Source organism: Erythrolamprus reginae, chromosome Z, assembly GCF_031021105.1.
Source record: "Erythrolamprus reginae isolate rEryReg1 chromosome Z, rEryReg1.hap1, whole genome shotgun sequence".
In the NCBI taxonomy this organism is placed as follows: domain Eukaryota; kingdom Metazoa; phylum Chordata; class Lepidosauria; order Squamata; family Dipsadidae; genus Erythrolamprus; species Erythrolamprus reginae.
The window spans coordinates 118637817-118653074 of record NC_091963.1 but is presented as its reverse complement, the minus strand read 5'-3'; the positions used below and the strand labels follow the sequence as shown (position 1 = coordinate 118653074).

The window sequence follows — 15258 nt, the reverse complement described above, 5'->3', positions numbered from 1 at the left end:
CCCCCCCCAAAAAAAAATTAGAGGGAACACTGACCATGGATGAGAAACGCTGCAGGAAACAGCTGATTAAAAAAAGCATACTATAGATCAGGGATCCCCAAATCTGGCAACTTTAAGACTTGTGGAACTTCAACTCTCAGCTGTGCTGGGTTGGAGAATTTTGGGAGTTGAAGTTCACAAGTCTTAAAGTTGCAAAGTTTGAAGACCTCTGCCATAGATTCTGCTCTGAATTCACTGGGGGAGTGGGAACTTCTCTGCTTTTTTAATACCATAATGGAATCCAATTCATTTATACATATATCTATAGTATCTTGAACCTCAGAAATACTCTGCAATTTCTTCCTTCATGGAATTTTTACTCCAACTCTTTTAGATCTTGGGCAATTGTATTCTTATTTTACAGACTAGGAGACTGAGGGACATTCAAGTAAGCTGAAACGGGTGTTTCCAATATATGTCTCCTGTAAATGCTGTGTCATGTTCTGATGCGGACTAAAGAAAATAATTTTGATAAACTATGATATCATCTTAATGATCTCAGATTATCTTCTCCCTCCCAAATTGTTGCTATTGTTACTATCAGCCTCTCCCAATCAGTGCACCAAACATACAACATGTTTGTTATTTTTACCGCACAATAACCCTGGGGTGGAAATAAGACTGGAAGAACAATATGGACACCTAACAATGTTATCAATACAGAATACGTCTCATGTTTTACATTACATCTAATTAGGGCTGCTTATTTGACATAAAACCTCTCCTATGCCAAAAGTACAGCAACAAAGTTGGGAATGGGGGGAGGGGATTGGATAAATGGAGTTTTTTTGCCTACAGTGAAAGCTCCTCTAAAGTTTTCTCATGGAAGAGTATATTTTTCTTTTGTAGCTCTATATATCAGAAGTTTGAATAATTCTCTTTTTAGTTTTGTAGCTATTGTCTGCAGCTTCACAAAAGATAAGGTATTGCACAAACATATAGAATTGTTTACACTGAACATATTTTTAAATGAATGTAAAGAATAAATACTGTACACTGAAGCCCACTCCCAACTCAGGGAAGGGGACTAGATAAATATGTCTCCGCTATACAGATAAAACCATTCCAAAGGATAGGGTGTATGGATCAGGTTCATCAGCTGCCCAATTAACTCTTGTGCAAATTTATCCCCGGGACTCCAAGGATCTGTAGGAGTGAAAGAGAAAAAAAAAAACCAAGTTTGTGACAGCAACATGGTATGCATCCTATGTATAGTGAAGGAAGAACCAATATTAAGTGCTCCCTATTCTCATAGCATATACATTTGATGGACTCAAACATCTGGTCTTCCATATACCTAGTCCAGCCCTTTCAGTTCTGCAGCAATGACAAAGTAGTACAGTGGTACCTCTACCCAAGAACGCCTCTACTTACGAACTTTTCTAGATAAGAACCGGGTGTTCAATATTTTTTTGCCTCTTCTCAAGAATCATTTTCCACTTACAAACCCGAGCCTCCGAAACTGTAACTGGAAAAGGCAGGGAGAAGCCTCTGTGGGGCTTATCTAGGAGTCTTCTGGGAGGAAACAGGGCCGGGAAAGGTGGGGAGAAGCCTCTGTGGGGCATCTCTAGGAATCTGCTTGGAGGGAACAGGGCATCCACCCTCCCTGTATTTTCCCCAATTGTACACATTATTTGCTTTTACATTGATTCCTATGGGAAAAATTGCTTCTTCTTACAAACTTTTCTACTTAAGAACCTGGTCACAGAATGAATTAAGTTCATAAGTAGAGTTACCACTGTACTTGGAAGTATCAGGTTCTGGCTTCAGAAGCTTCTAAGCAGAAAGACATCTGAAATTTAAAGACTGAGTAAAAAAATTTAGATTTTCACAAGAATATCTAATAGTCAGAATATATGAAAACCCAGGTTTCAGATTTATTGAAACTTGAAGTTAAATCTGTTTGCTGTGCCTTAAATCAGTATTTCTCCTACTCAACAAATGTTAAGATAGGTACACTTCAATTCCCAGAATTCTCCACCCAACAGGCTAGCTAGGGAATTTGAGGAATTGAAGTCCACACCCCTTAAATTTCAAAGAAACACTAATTTAAGTGATTACAGCATTTGGATTGCAAAGAGTCCCTAGCTAAATGCTTGGCTGATAATTCCACTGCCAAAGTTGGCAATAGTGTGTAAGGTTTGTTTTAAAAAAATCAAGATATGAAAAGAAGGAATAACTTAAATTCAGACGCTGGCTTGGAGCAAATAGGCTCCATTCCCATCTTCTATTAAAATCCCAACCTGAATCGGGGCTCCAATCGAATTAATTGGAAAGAGGAAATGTGCTCCCAAATAGCCATCTCTGTATCAGGAAGAACCTCTGAAAAAGTGTTCAGCATTTCAGCTTGATTTCAGTCCCAGCTATTGAGCGATTGCATGGATGACGCTTGTGAATAATCTCTGGTGAGACCAGGACAAATGTAGTGCAACCATCCTGGCTCTCTTTGACCTCTCAGCAGCCTTCAATACCATCGACCAGAATGTCCTGTGGGCCTGCTACGTAACTTAGGATTTGACAACATAGTTTTGTGCTGATTGAGCTCCTTTCTCCAAGGTTGGTCTCAATCAGTATTGATAGGGGGCAATCTAGCTTCAACCTCGCTTATGTCTTGCCACGGGGCTCAGTACTTACTGCACTTATTTTTGACATCTACACAAAGCCACTGGTTGAGATCCTTCATCAGCATGGATTGAAATATCAATATGCTGATGATATTCAACTTTACATATTCACCTGGTAACCTGGTGATGATGGAAGTTGTACGGCATGGGTGTCAAACTCGATTTCATTGAGGGCTGCATCATTGTTGTGTTGGATCTTGGTGGGGGAGGCAGTGCGGGTATGGCCAACTCGACATCATTCGTATCAGCAAGGACTCTGCCAGAGAAAATGGGAGCTTAAAGCTCCATTTCCCGCAGCCACAGCCTCCTGCAATCCTCTTCCAATGAAAACAGAGCTCAGGAGGGCCACATGTGGAGCTCCATTTTCATTGGCAGAGGCACCACGGGCCAGTCCTTCATTGTTTCCAGGATGGACCCACAGCTCAAACTAAGTCTATCGAGTCTCCGGAGAGAGGCGGCATACAAATCAAATAAATCTAATCTAATCTAAGCATCTGGCCCATGGGCCCTTGAGTTTGACATCCCTGCTCTACGGTGCTTGGAAGCTGTAGGGGCCTGGATGGGGGACATGTTGTGACTGAACCATGGCAAGATGGTGGATTTGGGTGCATAGAGTTTCCAGATATAGGTCTTTGGCATCTTTAGTTCTGGACGGGGTTGCAGTACCCCATTCAGCCCCAGTTTGCAACCCTAAAGCAGTTAGGAGTTCTCCTGAACTAGCAACTTCTGCTTGAAGATCAGATGACGGTTCTGCTTAGAAGAGCCTTTGCACAGCTTCGACCAGTGCACCAACTGTGATCTTTCCTGGATCTGGACTCCCTGCACTTGGTCACTCAAGCTCATGTCATCTCTCATCTGGATTAATGCAATTAACTTTAAGTCAGGGAACTTTTGAAATGCATTTGGAAGCTTCAATTGATGTAAGGTGCAGCATCATAAGGAGTCTTTGGCCATGTTACCCCACTGCTTCATATGTGTAGTTCAAGTTATGGTTATGACCTCTAAAGCCCTCCATGGCATAAGTCCTAATGAGCTGTCTTGTCCCTCTAAGACAAGCCCACCCTACTCATACTGGCAGGGGCAGCCTATTGAGGATCCTGTCAGTCAAGAAACTCTCTCTGATGGAATCCATCAAAGAGCCTTCTCTATTATAATGCTGAGCCTACAGAACTTCCTGCCCCCACCTCAAGGTTTGCCCTTACACTCCTATCCTGCCGGAAATTTGAAGAGTTGGCTCTACTAGTTGGCCTGGGGACGAAATAGGGGAGTAAAATATAGGAAGTGGCTGCTGAACTAACTTGCTGACACCACCTCTGCACTTCCTGCTCCCCCCTCTACTCATCTTTTAAATTCCATGTTATTGTTCTTCCACTATTTACTCCTTTGCTATTGTCATTTTTAAAATCATTTTTCCATTTTATTGTTGTAAGGTGTCCGTAGTAGGCCTATGGAGAGATAGGTGGCAAATAGAATGAAAGAAAGAATGAAGGAATAAATGAAGGAATCAAATCAATGAATCAATCAATGAACTTTTTTCTTCGATTTGCCAATGAACTTAAAACCATCTTCCTGAACTATTTCACTAAAGGATGCATTACAAATATCACTCTCTTTTGAATATGTTTTAAATACTAAATCATCCATTCCATAATATTTCTGCCTTAGAAGACACCACGATCCTCTGAGGCAGTGGTCCCCAGTCCCTGGGCTGTAGACCGATACCAGTCCATGGCCTGTTAGGAACCATGCCACAGAAGCGGCGAGTGAGCGAAGCTTCATCTGTGCATGAACAGGATGTATGTTGTATGTGAAACCCTACAGCCCAGTTTGTAGAAGACAGTTTTTCTTCCAAAACTGGTCTTTAGTGCCAGAAAGGTTGGGATTGCTGCTGTAAGGTACAAGCAGAAGCTGGCATTTAAAGCCACCAACTCCTTCTCTTGCCTCGGAAACAAAAGCTGGCAATCTCCTGGGTGCCTGTAACTCTCAATACCCATTTCAGAGCCCACTCTTACGAGTAACTGTTGTGCTGCTGCCGGCGCCGTGCTGTCCTCATCTTCTCAAAGCGTGCCTCCATCTCTTCAAGTACTTTGGGTGTGTAGCGCACCACCAGCTTCACCGTGCCTTGTGCTGCTTTCAGAAGTTCCACTGCCCGCTCGTGTTGCTCACCCTCCACGCTCTTCAGGATGGGAGACAAAAAGGTCATTGGAAGGGGTGAGGGGCTGAGAAGGGCTGTTCCTCTTACAATCCTTCCCACAGAAAAAGACAACTCTTGTCCCATCCTCTTTCTACTTTAAATTACAAATTTATGAAAGTGGAACTTCAGACAAAAATGCTACAGGGGGACAAGGGTGGATATTCAAATTTCAAGGCAATAATACCTTGAAGAGATCATTCAAACCATCCCCCCCCCCCATATTTGGTTTGTATTTCTTTAGCAATGAGCCTTGTCACTGAGCTGGGATTTATGAGGGAATAACTTATAGTATATAATATATATACAGTGGTACCTCATCTTATGAACACCTCTTCTAACGAACTTTTCAAGATACGAACCCGGTGTTTAAGATTTTTTTGCCTCTTCTTCCGAACCATTTTCACCTTACGGAACCCAATCAGCTGCTGCTGGGATGAAGGGGTTTCTTTCCCCCCGCCTTTTTTTGAAGAAATAAAAGGGAGGAGGAAAGATTTTGCAGAGAACAACGTGCTTGCAAAAGCACTGAAACGGTGTCTTTTGAAGAAAGAAAAGGGAGGGGCAGCTTGGAGGAGTAAAGATTTTGCATGCTTGCAAAGGCACTGAAACGGTGTCTTTTGAAGAAAGAAAAGGGAGGGGCAGCTTGGAGGAGTAAAGATTTTGCATGCTTGCAAAGGCACTGAAACGGTGTCTTTTGAAGAAAGAAAAGGGAGGGGCAGCTTGGAGGAGTAAAGATTTTGCATGCTTGCAAAAGCACTGAAACGGTGTCTTTTGAAGAAAGAAAAGGGAGGGGCAGCTTGGAGGAGTAAAGATTTTGCATGCTTGCAAAGGCACTGAAACGGTGTCTTTTTAAGAAAGAAAAGGGAGGGTCGCCCCCCTTGCCTTTCTTCCTTCCCACTCACCCTTTAGCCTAGCCTTGCTTCTTCCACCCGCCCCCTTTAGCTGCTCCTCCCTGCCCTCTGTTCGCCTCCCTTCTAAAGTTTGGGATTTTCCTGAAGGATTTGCACGCATTATTTGCTTTTACATTGATTCCTATGGGAAACATTGTTTCATCTTACGAACCTCCTCCTGGAACCAATTAAGTTCGTATGATGAGGTACCACTGTACTATATAGTATATAATATATAATAACTTATAGTAGAGTCCCTTTTTCACAAAATGATGTTTCTGGGCCTCTATTCCAATGAATGCATTCTATTCAGAGTATGCATTATTTTGTTTTGGCTTCATAAAGATGTGCAGTTAATGTATAGCTGCTTCTACAAATGGATGCCCTCTGGATATATTGGGACTGTAGTTCAGAGAATTTTTATTTTTATTTATTTATTTTATTTGGCAAGTACGTATTGGTGGTATACAAAGATAGAATATTTATATACAAGATACTAGTAAAAGAGAAACATTAGGACAGGGGACAGAAGGCATTCTGTTGCATTTATGTACACCCCTTACTGACCTCTTGGGAATTGGGAGAGGTCAACAGTGGATAATCTAAGGGTAAAGTTTTGGGGGCCAGGTGATGATACTACAGAGTCTGATAGTGAGTTCTGTGCATCAACTACTCGGTTACTAAAGTCGTATTTCCTGCAGTCGAGTTTAGAGCGGTTTACCTTAAGTTTGTATCTGTTGTGTACTCATGTGTTGTTGTGGTTGAAGCTGAAATACTTGTTGACAGGAAGGACTTATCTTAGGTTTAAGAGAATGCCAGTTTAAGGGAGGACAGAACAGAGGATTATCTTGGTTATCACATATCCTGTAATACAGACGGATGTCTTACATCAGAGGTCTTCAAGCTTGGCAACCTTAAGACTCCTGAATTTCAACTCCCAGAAAGCTGGCTGGAGAATTCTGGAAGTTGAAGCCCACAAGTGTTAAGGTTGCCAAGTTTGGGGACTCCTGTCTAACATAATCAGAATGAGGATTTATTTCATGTCATAAATTATTTTCCTCATGCATAAATTGCTATAAGCCTTAATAATTGCTAAAAATATCGTAACTTTTAAAAGTTATTTATCCAAAATGGAGGTTCTGCTCAGTCAAATGCTCTCAAATCCTTAACCAGCCTACCTATTGTTGTGGTTAGCTCTGGCCCAACTCCTGCCCCAAGGAATGTGCAGGTGGATGTGGGGGAGACATCCACATGCCGCAGGCCTGTTTTGCTCCCGATGGAATCTGCTGATGAAGCCTCCTCTGACCAAGGAAGCATGAGTGACAGGGAAGAAGGGAGTTTGGCAGACAGCCCAGGAGGAGATCAACCATCTGTATCATCCTTGGATTCTGAACAAGAATTAATGACACATCCACACAAGCGTAGAGTGATGCATAGGAGACAACAACTGAAGGATTATTACAAGAGAAAATGAAGCCACCTGTGGTTGGGTAGGGCTCCAGTAATTAGGGCTGCTGCTATAAATAGCAGCGTGTGGGTTTGGCCGTTGTGAAAGAGTATCTGATCACAGTTCTTCAGGAATCATGTGTTGCTGTTTTCTGGACTTTGTTGATTTTTCACGCCTTTGAAACCAAAGCAGAGCAACGTGTGTGTGTGTGTGTGTGTGTCTCACTTCGTTGGAAGAAGAAGGGGCGTGAAGTTTCTTCACAGCTGCTAGCTAAGTACTTAATGACTGCTTGAGGGAAATTGTACAGACTACCCGGTTGTTTTGGGAGGAGTGCTCTTCCCAATATAAAAAGAGTGCTTAGTTTATTTTGAATTTTGTGATAAAGAACATTGTTTTGAATTTTTAAATGTGTGTGTGTCTGGAATTTGTACCCTTGAATTTTCGGGAGGCTCCTACCAGAGAGCCCGGCAGAACACCTATTAAACCCCAAGCCTAACGTAGGCAGAGGATACTTTTGAGCACTTTTCAGCACTACTAAGCCTCAGCAAATCCCAATACCCAGTGCCTCTTCTTAGTATTTTTTCCAACATTCTAAGGGTGAAGAGAAGCTGGATCTGGAAGAGTTGCCTTTCTGTTTGCTCAATGAAGCATTATGCCAAAGTATTATGTGAAATTAAAATAGCAGCTTATCGTTTTCCACAGTGGCCTGGGGCAATTCTGAAAGAATGGTAGGAAATTAAAATTTCCATATTCCCAGGCCACCCCATTCCAGAAAAGACTGGCAGAAGGTACACACCTCTCTATTTGTCAGGTACAGGAACCAGAAATGAGGCAGAGGTATGTTTATTGCTAGTTCATCCACTGACAGGAATGTTGCCAAACTAAGGCACGCACTTTAGATATTACATGTGATCGTTTAGGGACGAACACCCATCAGACTCTCATTTTATTTTATATTTATTTGATTTCTATGCCGCCCTTCTCTTGAGACTCAGGGCGGCTTAAAACATGTTAGAAATCATACATAAAACTGTATACTAAAAAACCCACAATTAAAACTAAACAAACAGATCCACACATCACACATCCAACATTCATTCATTGGGTGGGGCAAAATGTCAGGTTTCAATGGCCCCAAGCCTGCCGGCAGAGGTGGGTCTTTAAAGCTTTGCGGAAGGCAGGAAGAGTGGGGGCAGTATGAATCCCTGGGAGGATTCATTCCAAAGGGCTGGGGCAGCCACAGAGAAGTCTCTTCCCCTAGGCCACGCCAGATGACATTGTCTGGCTAACGGGATCTGGAGAAGACCAATTCTGTGGGCCCTGACTGGTCGTTGGGATGGATGAGTCTCTATATCAGTAGTTCCTGCTCTACATAAGTAATTCAAGGCTAACCAATCTTTTCTGTCTTCCCACTCAACTCTGCAACAGATTCTATCTCACTATTTGCTGAAAGACAAGTTGTCTGCCTAACACACTTGTTCTTCACAATTCGCTAGAATAAGGAAGATGTCAATCAGTGCCCCAAAATACCATGCACAACTTAGCATCTTTGCACTACACAATACCTTGCATTAACATTCCAGTCATACAATACCTACCACACCATTGACAGACAGCAGTTGATCTCCACGCTTCAGCCCACCATGGCGATCAGCAACACCTCCTGGGATGATGCGAGAAATATAGATGGGGGAGTTCTGCTCCTTTCCCCCCATGATGTTGAAGCCTAGGCCCTCATCTGTTTTTGGCAGCTCCACCACCCGGGGGTGTGCATGGCCCTCACTAGCTGCAAAGGCCGCCACTGTTGCCTGCATACACAAAGGAAAGATCAGGAGACTCAAGTCAACAATCACAACATACCAAATAGTGCAAATTTTAAAGATATTTAAATTCTGATACTGTAAATGAATTTCTGGGTAGAAATTGTATTTGAAGTTGTTTTTATGTCCTGTTATCACAATTTGGCACGTGGCTTTGTAGCACAACTGTTAGTGTAAGTTGAGCATCCAATGACAAGTATTGTAGAACTAATAAATCTAAAATGTGGCCATTCCTGTTTTAGGTTAGATATCCAGCCCTATTCATTTTTCAGTCTATGTTGAAATTACATAGTTTCCTTCAATTCTATATTTCCAATAGCTCCTTTTGTACTTAATCCAAATTGGATGAATTAAAATTGTTCTACACATGTTGGTTTTGCAAATGTGTTTAAAAACAAAAAAGGAGCTTAAATTCTGAAAAGGAAATCAAACAGGGGAAGTTGTTGCTAGTTTGGCCCACATGTGCAGAAGCGTCGCGCATGTGTGAACCGATAGCAACGGGTTTCAGAATTCACTACTGAAATCAATACCATGTAGCAACTATATGAGTTTCTTCCACACATGCAACAAGTGTAAATTTCCAACCTCATTTTCTTCTTCCTCCCAATCCCCTTTGTTTCAAATATAGAAGTATGGTAGGAGGAAGAGTGAAGGTAGCAACTGCAATCACACAATCAAAGCTCTGCCTCCTTTTAAATGTGTGTCGCAAGTGCAATATGTTTTAAAAAGCAGTGAGGTTTTAATTGCATGGTTGCTACTACCATATCTGCTTTATTTTATTTATTGGGAGAACCAGAAAGCAGGGAGGAGGAGGACCAGGAAGCAAGGAAGGAGAAGAAAAACACAAAGAAAAAAAATGAGACTATATAAATTACAAGCATTAGGTCAGTGATTTTCAACCTTTTTTGAGCCGCGGCACATTTTTTACATTTACAAAACCCTGGGGCACATTGAGCAGGGAGGGGGCGGCGGCTAAAAAAAGTTTGGACAAAAAAATCCTCTCTCTCTCTCTTCCTCCCCTTCATTCTATTTCTTTCTCCCTCCCTCTTTCTCTCCCTTCCTTCCTCTTTCTTTCTCTCTCTCTCCATCCCTCTTTCTTTCTCTTCCTTCCTTCCTCTCTTTTTTGCTCTCTTTCTCCCTCCCTCCCTCCCTCTATGTCTTTCTCTCTCTCTCCTTCCCTCCCTCTCTCTCTCTCTCTCTCTCTTTCTCTTGTTTTCTCTCTCTCTCTTGTTCTCTTTCTAGCTCTCTCGCGCTCTTTCTCTCTTGCTTTCTTTCTCTCTCTCTCTTGCTTTCTTTCTCTCTTGCTTTCTCTCTCTCTTGCTTTCTTTCTCTCTTTTTTTCTCTCTCATGCTTTTTTTCTCTCTGAGCTTCGCGGCACACCTGACCATGTCTCGCGGCACACTAGTGTGCCCCGGCACACTGGTTGAAAAACACTGCATTAGGTAATAGTTTATCAAACTTTAGGAAAAAGGCAAAACATTCCTCTGTATATTTATTGTAACATTACAAAAGTCAATATGATGTATAATCATGTATCAATTTGCTATTTTAAGAACTTTTATTTCTCATCCTGCAGTCATTGCTCAGTCATATCCTTTAATATGGAATCTTGCAGATACTTATTTTAGAATTATTTTTATTGATTTTTATGTAGCCTCAGAGAACATCTTTGCTAGAAGAGCAGGGGAGCCTATAAATAAATCAGTATAATGGGGATATTTTGTATCCATTTTGAGTTCAGAAGTTTTCAGAAATGTGAGTGTTTCCCATATTCTCTATTTTTTTCTTTAGTCACACTGAACGGTAGGATGAGTTATTACCAATGACCTACTTTTATGATACTCAAAGACATACATAGGTAGCCATCATTTTATTTTGTTCACCATGCTCTTGCAATGTTTAAAATACTTGTTTAAAAAATTGCTTAAGCACATTTCATTCTAACAAATCCCAAAATATTTGACCAAACATGAATAAATATTAATTATGTTGAACACAATGAAGTAATGATTAGAAAACCCAAAGGGAAAAAATAACACTAATAAAAAGCAGGCACAACATTGCTTGCATTCCAAATGCCTTAAAAATTAAGTCATGAGCAGGTATCTTACACAAAGGTATTAATGCCAGATGCATTTCCTTTTGGGAAGAAAATGTAAAGTTATGGCATGATCACTGCCTACCCACAACCACTAGGTGTAGGCACATAACACATGTCTGAAATCATATCTCAGGTTGTGCTGCAGCTGTGGAGGGTAGACACAAACTTCCAGCAGACGTGGTAGATAAATCCACAGTAACTGAATTTAAACATGCCTGGGATAAACACATATCCATCCTAAGATAAAATACAGAAAATAGTGTAAGGGCAGACTAGATGGACCAGGAGGTCTTTTTCTGTCGTCAGACTTCTATGTTTCTATGACACATATTACTGACTGCCCCCATATGTCTCAAAACACGTTTGTGCATTCAAATCCAATTCATTACACAACCCTAGTAGAATCCTAAAAAGGAAGTTAGTGGATGGGGTATGTGGAGAGCCCTGGATTGCTTACCATTCTGAAAAATCAAAAGTTATTAGGGTAAGAGGAGATGCAGATTCGAAGGAGAAAATATGATTTGGAAAGCACATGGATGTGCTTATAGCACTTGTCAGTAAGAACTTTAAAGAGTTGTTGTTTTTTCTAGATTTGCAGAGGGCAAGACACAGATATAGACTTCTACAGTGCTATCAGTAGTAGCACCATAACGAGCTTGTTAAATTACCTTAGCAGTAGCATGTGCCCGGATCTCAGCACTTCCTGAGATATCCAAAGTGTCATACAGCTGCTCATAAACCTGTCCAGAAATACAAGAAAAGATAAAGAGGTTGCTTTCCAATGGCAAGACTGCAAAATTCAAGATCCAGGTTAGGTGCAATTGGTAATAAAAGGAAAAGGGAGACTAAAGGAATCAGAAAACCAGAAATAACTATCAGACAGAAAAATAAGAGGTTAGGTGAAATTCTTGGAGAGAATCTGATGCAGAGTAAAAGGTTGAAATGGTGGTAGGGAGTGGATTGAACGGAGAATCCTATCATGATATGCATTACACCAACTGTGCAATTACCAGAAATTACATGTTAGGAATTGCGACTGGGTGCTGGGAAAGGAGGAGAGGATCTTCAGAACAAATGCTGTGTGTTTTTTAATGTAGCCATTTATAGCCAGACAAATTAGATATATTCTGCCTCTTAACATGAGCCTGGTTCATATGCAATAAGATAAAGATTAAATTCCAATCATCTTTTAGCAGAACCTAAGCACAGGCAGAAACCAGTCAGTACTGTATTTATAGTAAACCTATTTTGCAAAACTGGCACTCTAACCATCATCTTTAACTCCACCTCCCCTGCATCTTTCTAAAGCAGCTCATCCCTAAAGTGGGGGGGGGGGGAAGGTTAAACAGGAACAGAAATATGGAAGATGTGGAAGATAGGAGAAGGAAGGAAGGGCAACTTAAATAAAACTTCTGTCTCACCTCCCGTATGGCACAGCAGAATTTGCTCTGTAGCACCCTCTGAAGGGCTTGCAGTTTCTGGGGGGGCACCTCCCCACTGCGTTGCAGCCGCTCCAGCAATTCGACCGCTCGAGCCACATCTACAAAAATAAAATAATAAAAGAAACAGAGAACCGGGAGTCTTGGAGGGCATTTGGCACCGAACTGAAGGCTAGCGGAGGAAGAGCGTAAACTAGCTACGGCCGTTCTGGGGCGCTGCTTCTTCTAACTACCTAGGGAAAGGCGAGAGACGGAGAGAACCTGGCTCGGGTCCTTCTCGACCGGGGCCCTGGCCAGCAGCAGTTTCCACCATATTCTAGCAGGAAGCACCGCATGTCCTCGCCTTCCCATCCCTGCTCCTCTGCCGCCGAACCCACGGCGACTCTTATGTCACCAGCCCTCCCCAGAAGTCTGCAGATACTCCGCGCTCTCTCCCTCTCTCGCCAGTCGGGGCTGCTAGAGTCCAGATCACATCTCCTCCTTTGCTCCAGGAGCTGCCCTGCCATTTCTCTTCGGTTCAGCCAGGCACATTCGATGCGAACCTCCTCCGTTCCGAGGCAAAGCCGTCTCCATCCTTACCTCTCTCCAGCCCTAGAGGCTCCGCCAGTGCTGCCATCTTCACGTCCGAGAACCCCACCGCCGCCTCGCACGTCAAAGCGGAAGGGTGGGAAGTGCGTGTAGGGTTTTGCAAGCCGGCACGCAGCCCTGCCTCCGGGCTACTGATGCGCGTGTCTGCCCGGACACGTGTTTTGAGGACCCTGCTCCCCGGGCGCTACTGAGGTCAGAGAAGGCGCCCCTTCTGTTACGCAGAAAGGCGCTACGAACTCTGATAACCGGTAGCTGGAAGTTCAACGCTCATAGATATTAAGCCTCCTCCATAATTTGGCTTAGAGCCGACAGTGCATAAGCAGCAGGTGCCGAATTTTCCCTTAAACGTAAAATGGATTCCCGCCGAACGTGCCTGGAATCGCTGGATGAACCTTTACATAAGCAAAATACACCCATCGTGCCTGCCTTCCCTACATCAAAGCAGCCAAGCCTCACCTTATTTCGCAGGCATAGCAGCCAGTTAAACTCATTTTTGTACTCAGGAAGAATTTGCAAGATCTTGTAATTTTTTAATTTTAATTCAGACGTTTAAGGGCTTTTGGAAGCTCATTTCCAACAACTGCTATCCAAATGAATATCAGAGGAATCTGCTGTGACTTGTAAGCAAATGCTTCCATTGTTTGTGATTTAATTATGCAACAGTACACTGTTTTGCAAAACTATCTCAGTAAAGAATAGCACTTAGCCAAGCTTGGCTTTTGACAGTGAAGCAGGATCCAGCTCAATTAGACTACACTGGGAAATTTAAAATAATAAAGTACAAAGATTTAAGGAAGCAATGGAAAACCACTTCTTGTAGTCATCCCAGAAGAAACTGAACATGTTCTCAATTCACCAGGAGTCAAGTTCTATTTGAAGAAGACTATTATCGTTAATAGAACATTACCAGCATGTAGCAGATTATAGTTTATAATCACGTAAAAATGCCTTTGCGTATCATACAAAAGTATGCATGGCCAAACAAATGATAAAATATTCATGTAGTGGTGTGATGGAGGACACATAATTGGATTCAATTCTCCAAGAAGTCAGTAGCTTTAATTTTTTTTTAAAAAAATCTAACCTATTATGAAAAAGTTCAGGTCAAACCAATAGATGATCTTCCCATCAGTTCCTAAATACATTTCTCTTAACATGCAGTTCTGTTCTCATTTTTTCCCTTTTAGGCCCAAATACAATTGCTACATTTTGTTTGCTATATTTGCTTGCAAGAATTTGCCCATCGTTTAAATCACATTGTAGTGATTGTTTTGTGAAATCAGCATAGACTCCTTTTCAATATTGGGTGAAGCATAAGTGGAAGCAGAGAAGTTGAGGGCTTGGAAGCATAACATCAGTTGAGCATCATTATACTCTTGCCTTCAATTTAAAAAAATTGCTTGTGGTTTTCTATTGTAGTCAAGCCTGCCAATTTTGCAGGCAATTTGCCATCAATTAAAACTTACATTTTAGTTTTTTATTACCAATATAGATTCATGGAAAGTTATGAGTTTCATGAGCTAATATATAAAAAAAAACATTGTCAAAAGAGCTATGTATTTTTGCTCACATACTCCCAGGAGTCAATACTGACTCAAAGGCATTTTACTGTATATTCACAGTGTCCAGGGGAAAAGCATTTTGAAATTCCTTGATATTTCCCAGACATTTCCCTGTAACTTGCGATCTAGTTTAGGCGCAGTCGTAGATAATATCATATCAAACAGCTAAGCTCTGGAGAAATATCGGTAGCTGAGGCAGCAAGTTGTTGTCAAAATTATGCTCATGTTTGCTTGACTCTGCCAGGCAGCCTGATCCGGTTTTTTTTTTTACATGATTTCCCATCTTTTAAACATTTTAATTGTTTTTTCCTGATTTATTCAGTTTTTGTCACAAATTCCTTGATAATTCCCTGATATTTCCCAAACAGCAGATTTCCTTGATAATTCTCTGATTTCCTTGTTTTCCAGGTTTGCTGGACACCCTGATTCAACATGGTGTTTATTTGCAGTTTTGTTTCCAGTAGAATCTTCAGGCTCTGGGACTTCAACCATGTGATTGAAAATAGAGACAACGCAAAACTTACATGCCAAAAGCATAGAGGACCACGCCCAGTAAT

At 41.7% G+C, this 15258-nt stretch overlaps 1 protein-coding gene across 1 annotated transcript; it reads right to left on the bottom strand.

The window, feature by feature from the left end:
* Positions 1–1085: 1085 nt before the first annotated feature.
* Positions 1086–13292, bottom strand: LIN7B (lin-7 homolog B, crumbs cell polarity complex component). Its single transcript, XM_070730000.1, has 6 exons — positions 13131–13292; positions 12534–12652; positions 11781–11852; positions 8790–8999; positions 4676–4839; positions 1086–1185 (listed from the first exon to the last, which is right to left on the bottom strand). Exons 1-6 carry the CDS (start codon positions 13165–13167, stop codon positions 1164–1166), a joined length of 624 nt encoding a protein of 207 aa, XP_070586101.1. The 5' UTR covers positions 13168–13292; the 3' UTR covers positions 1086–1163.
* Positions 13293–15258: the final 1966 nt, after the last annotated feature.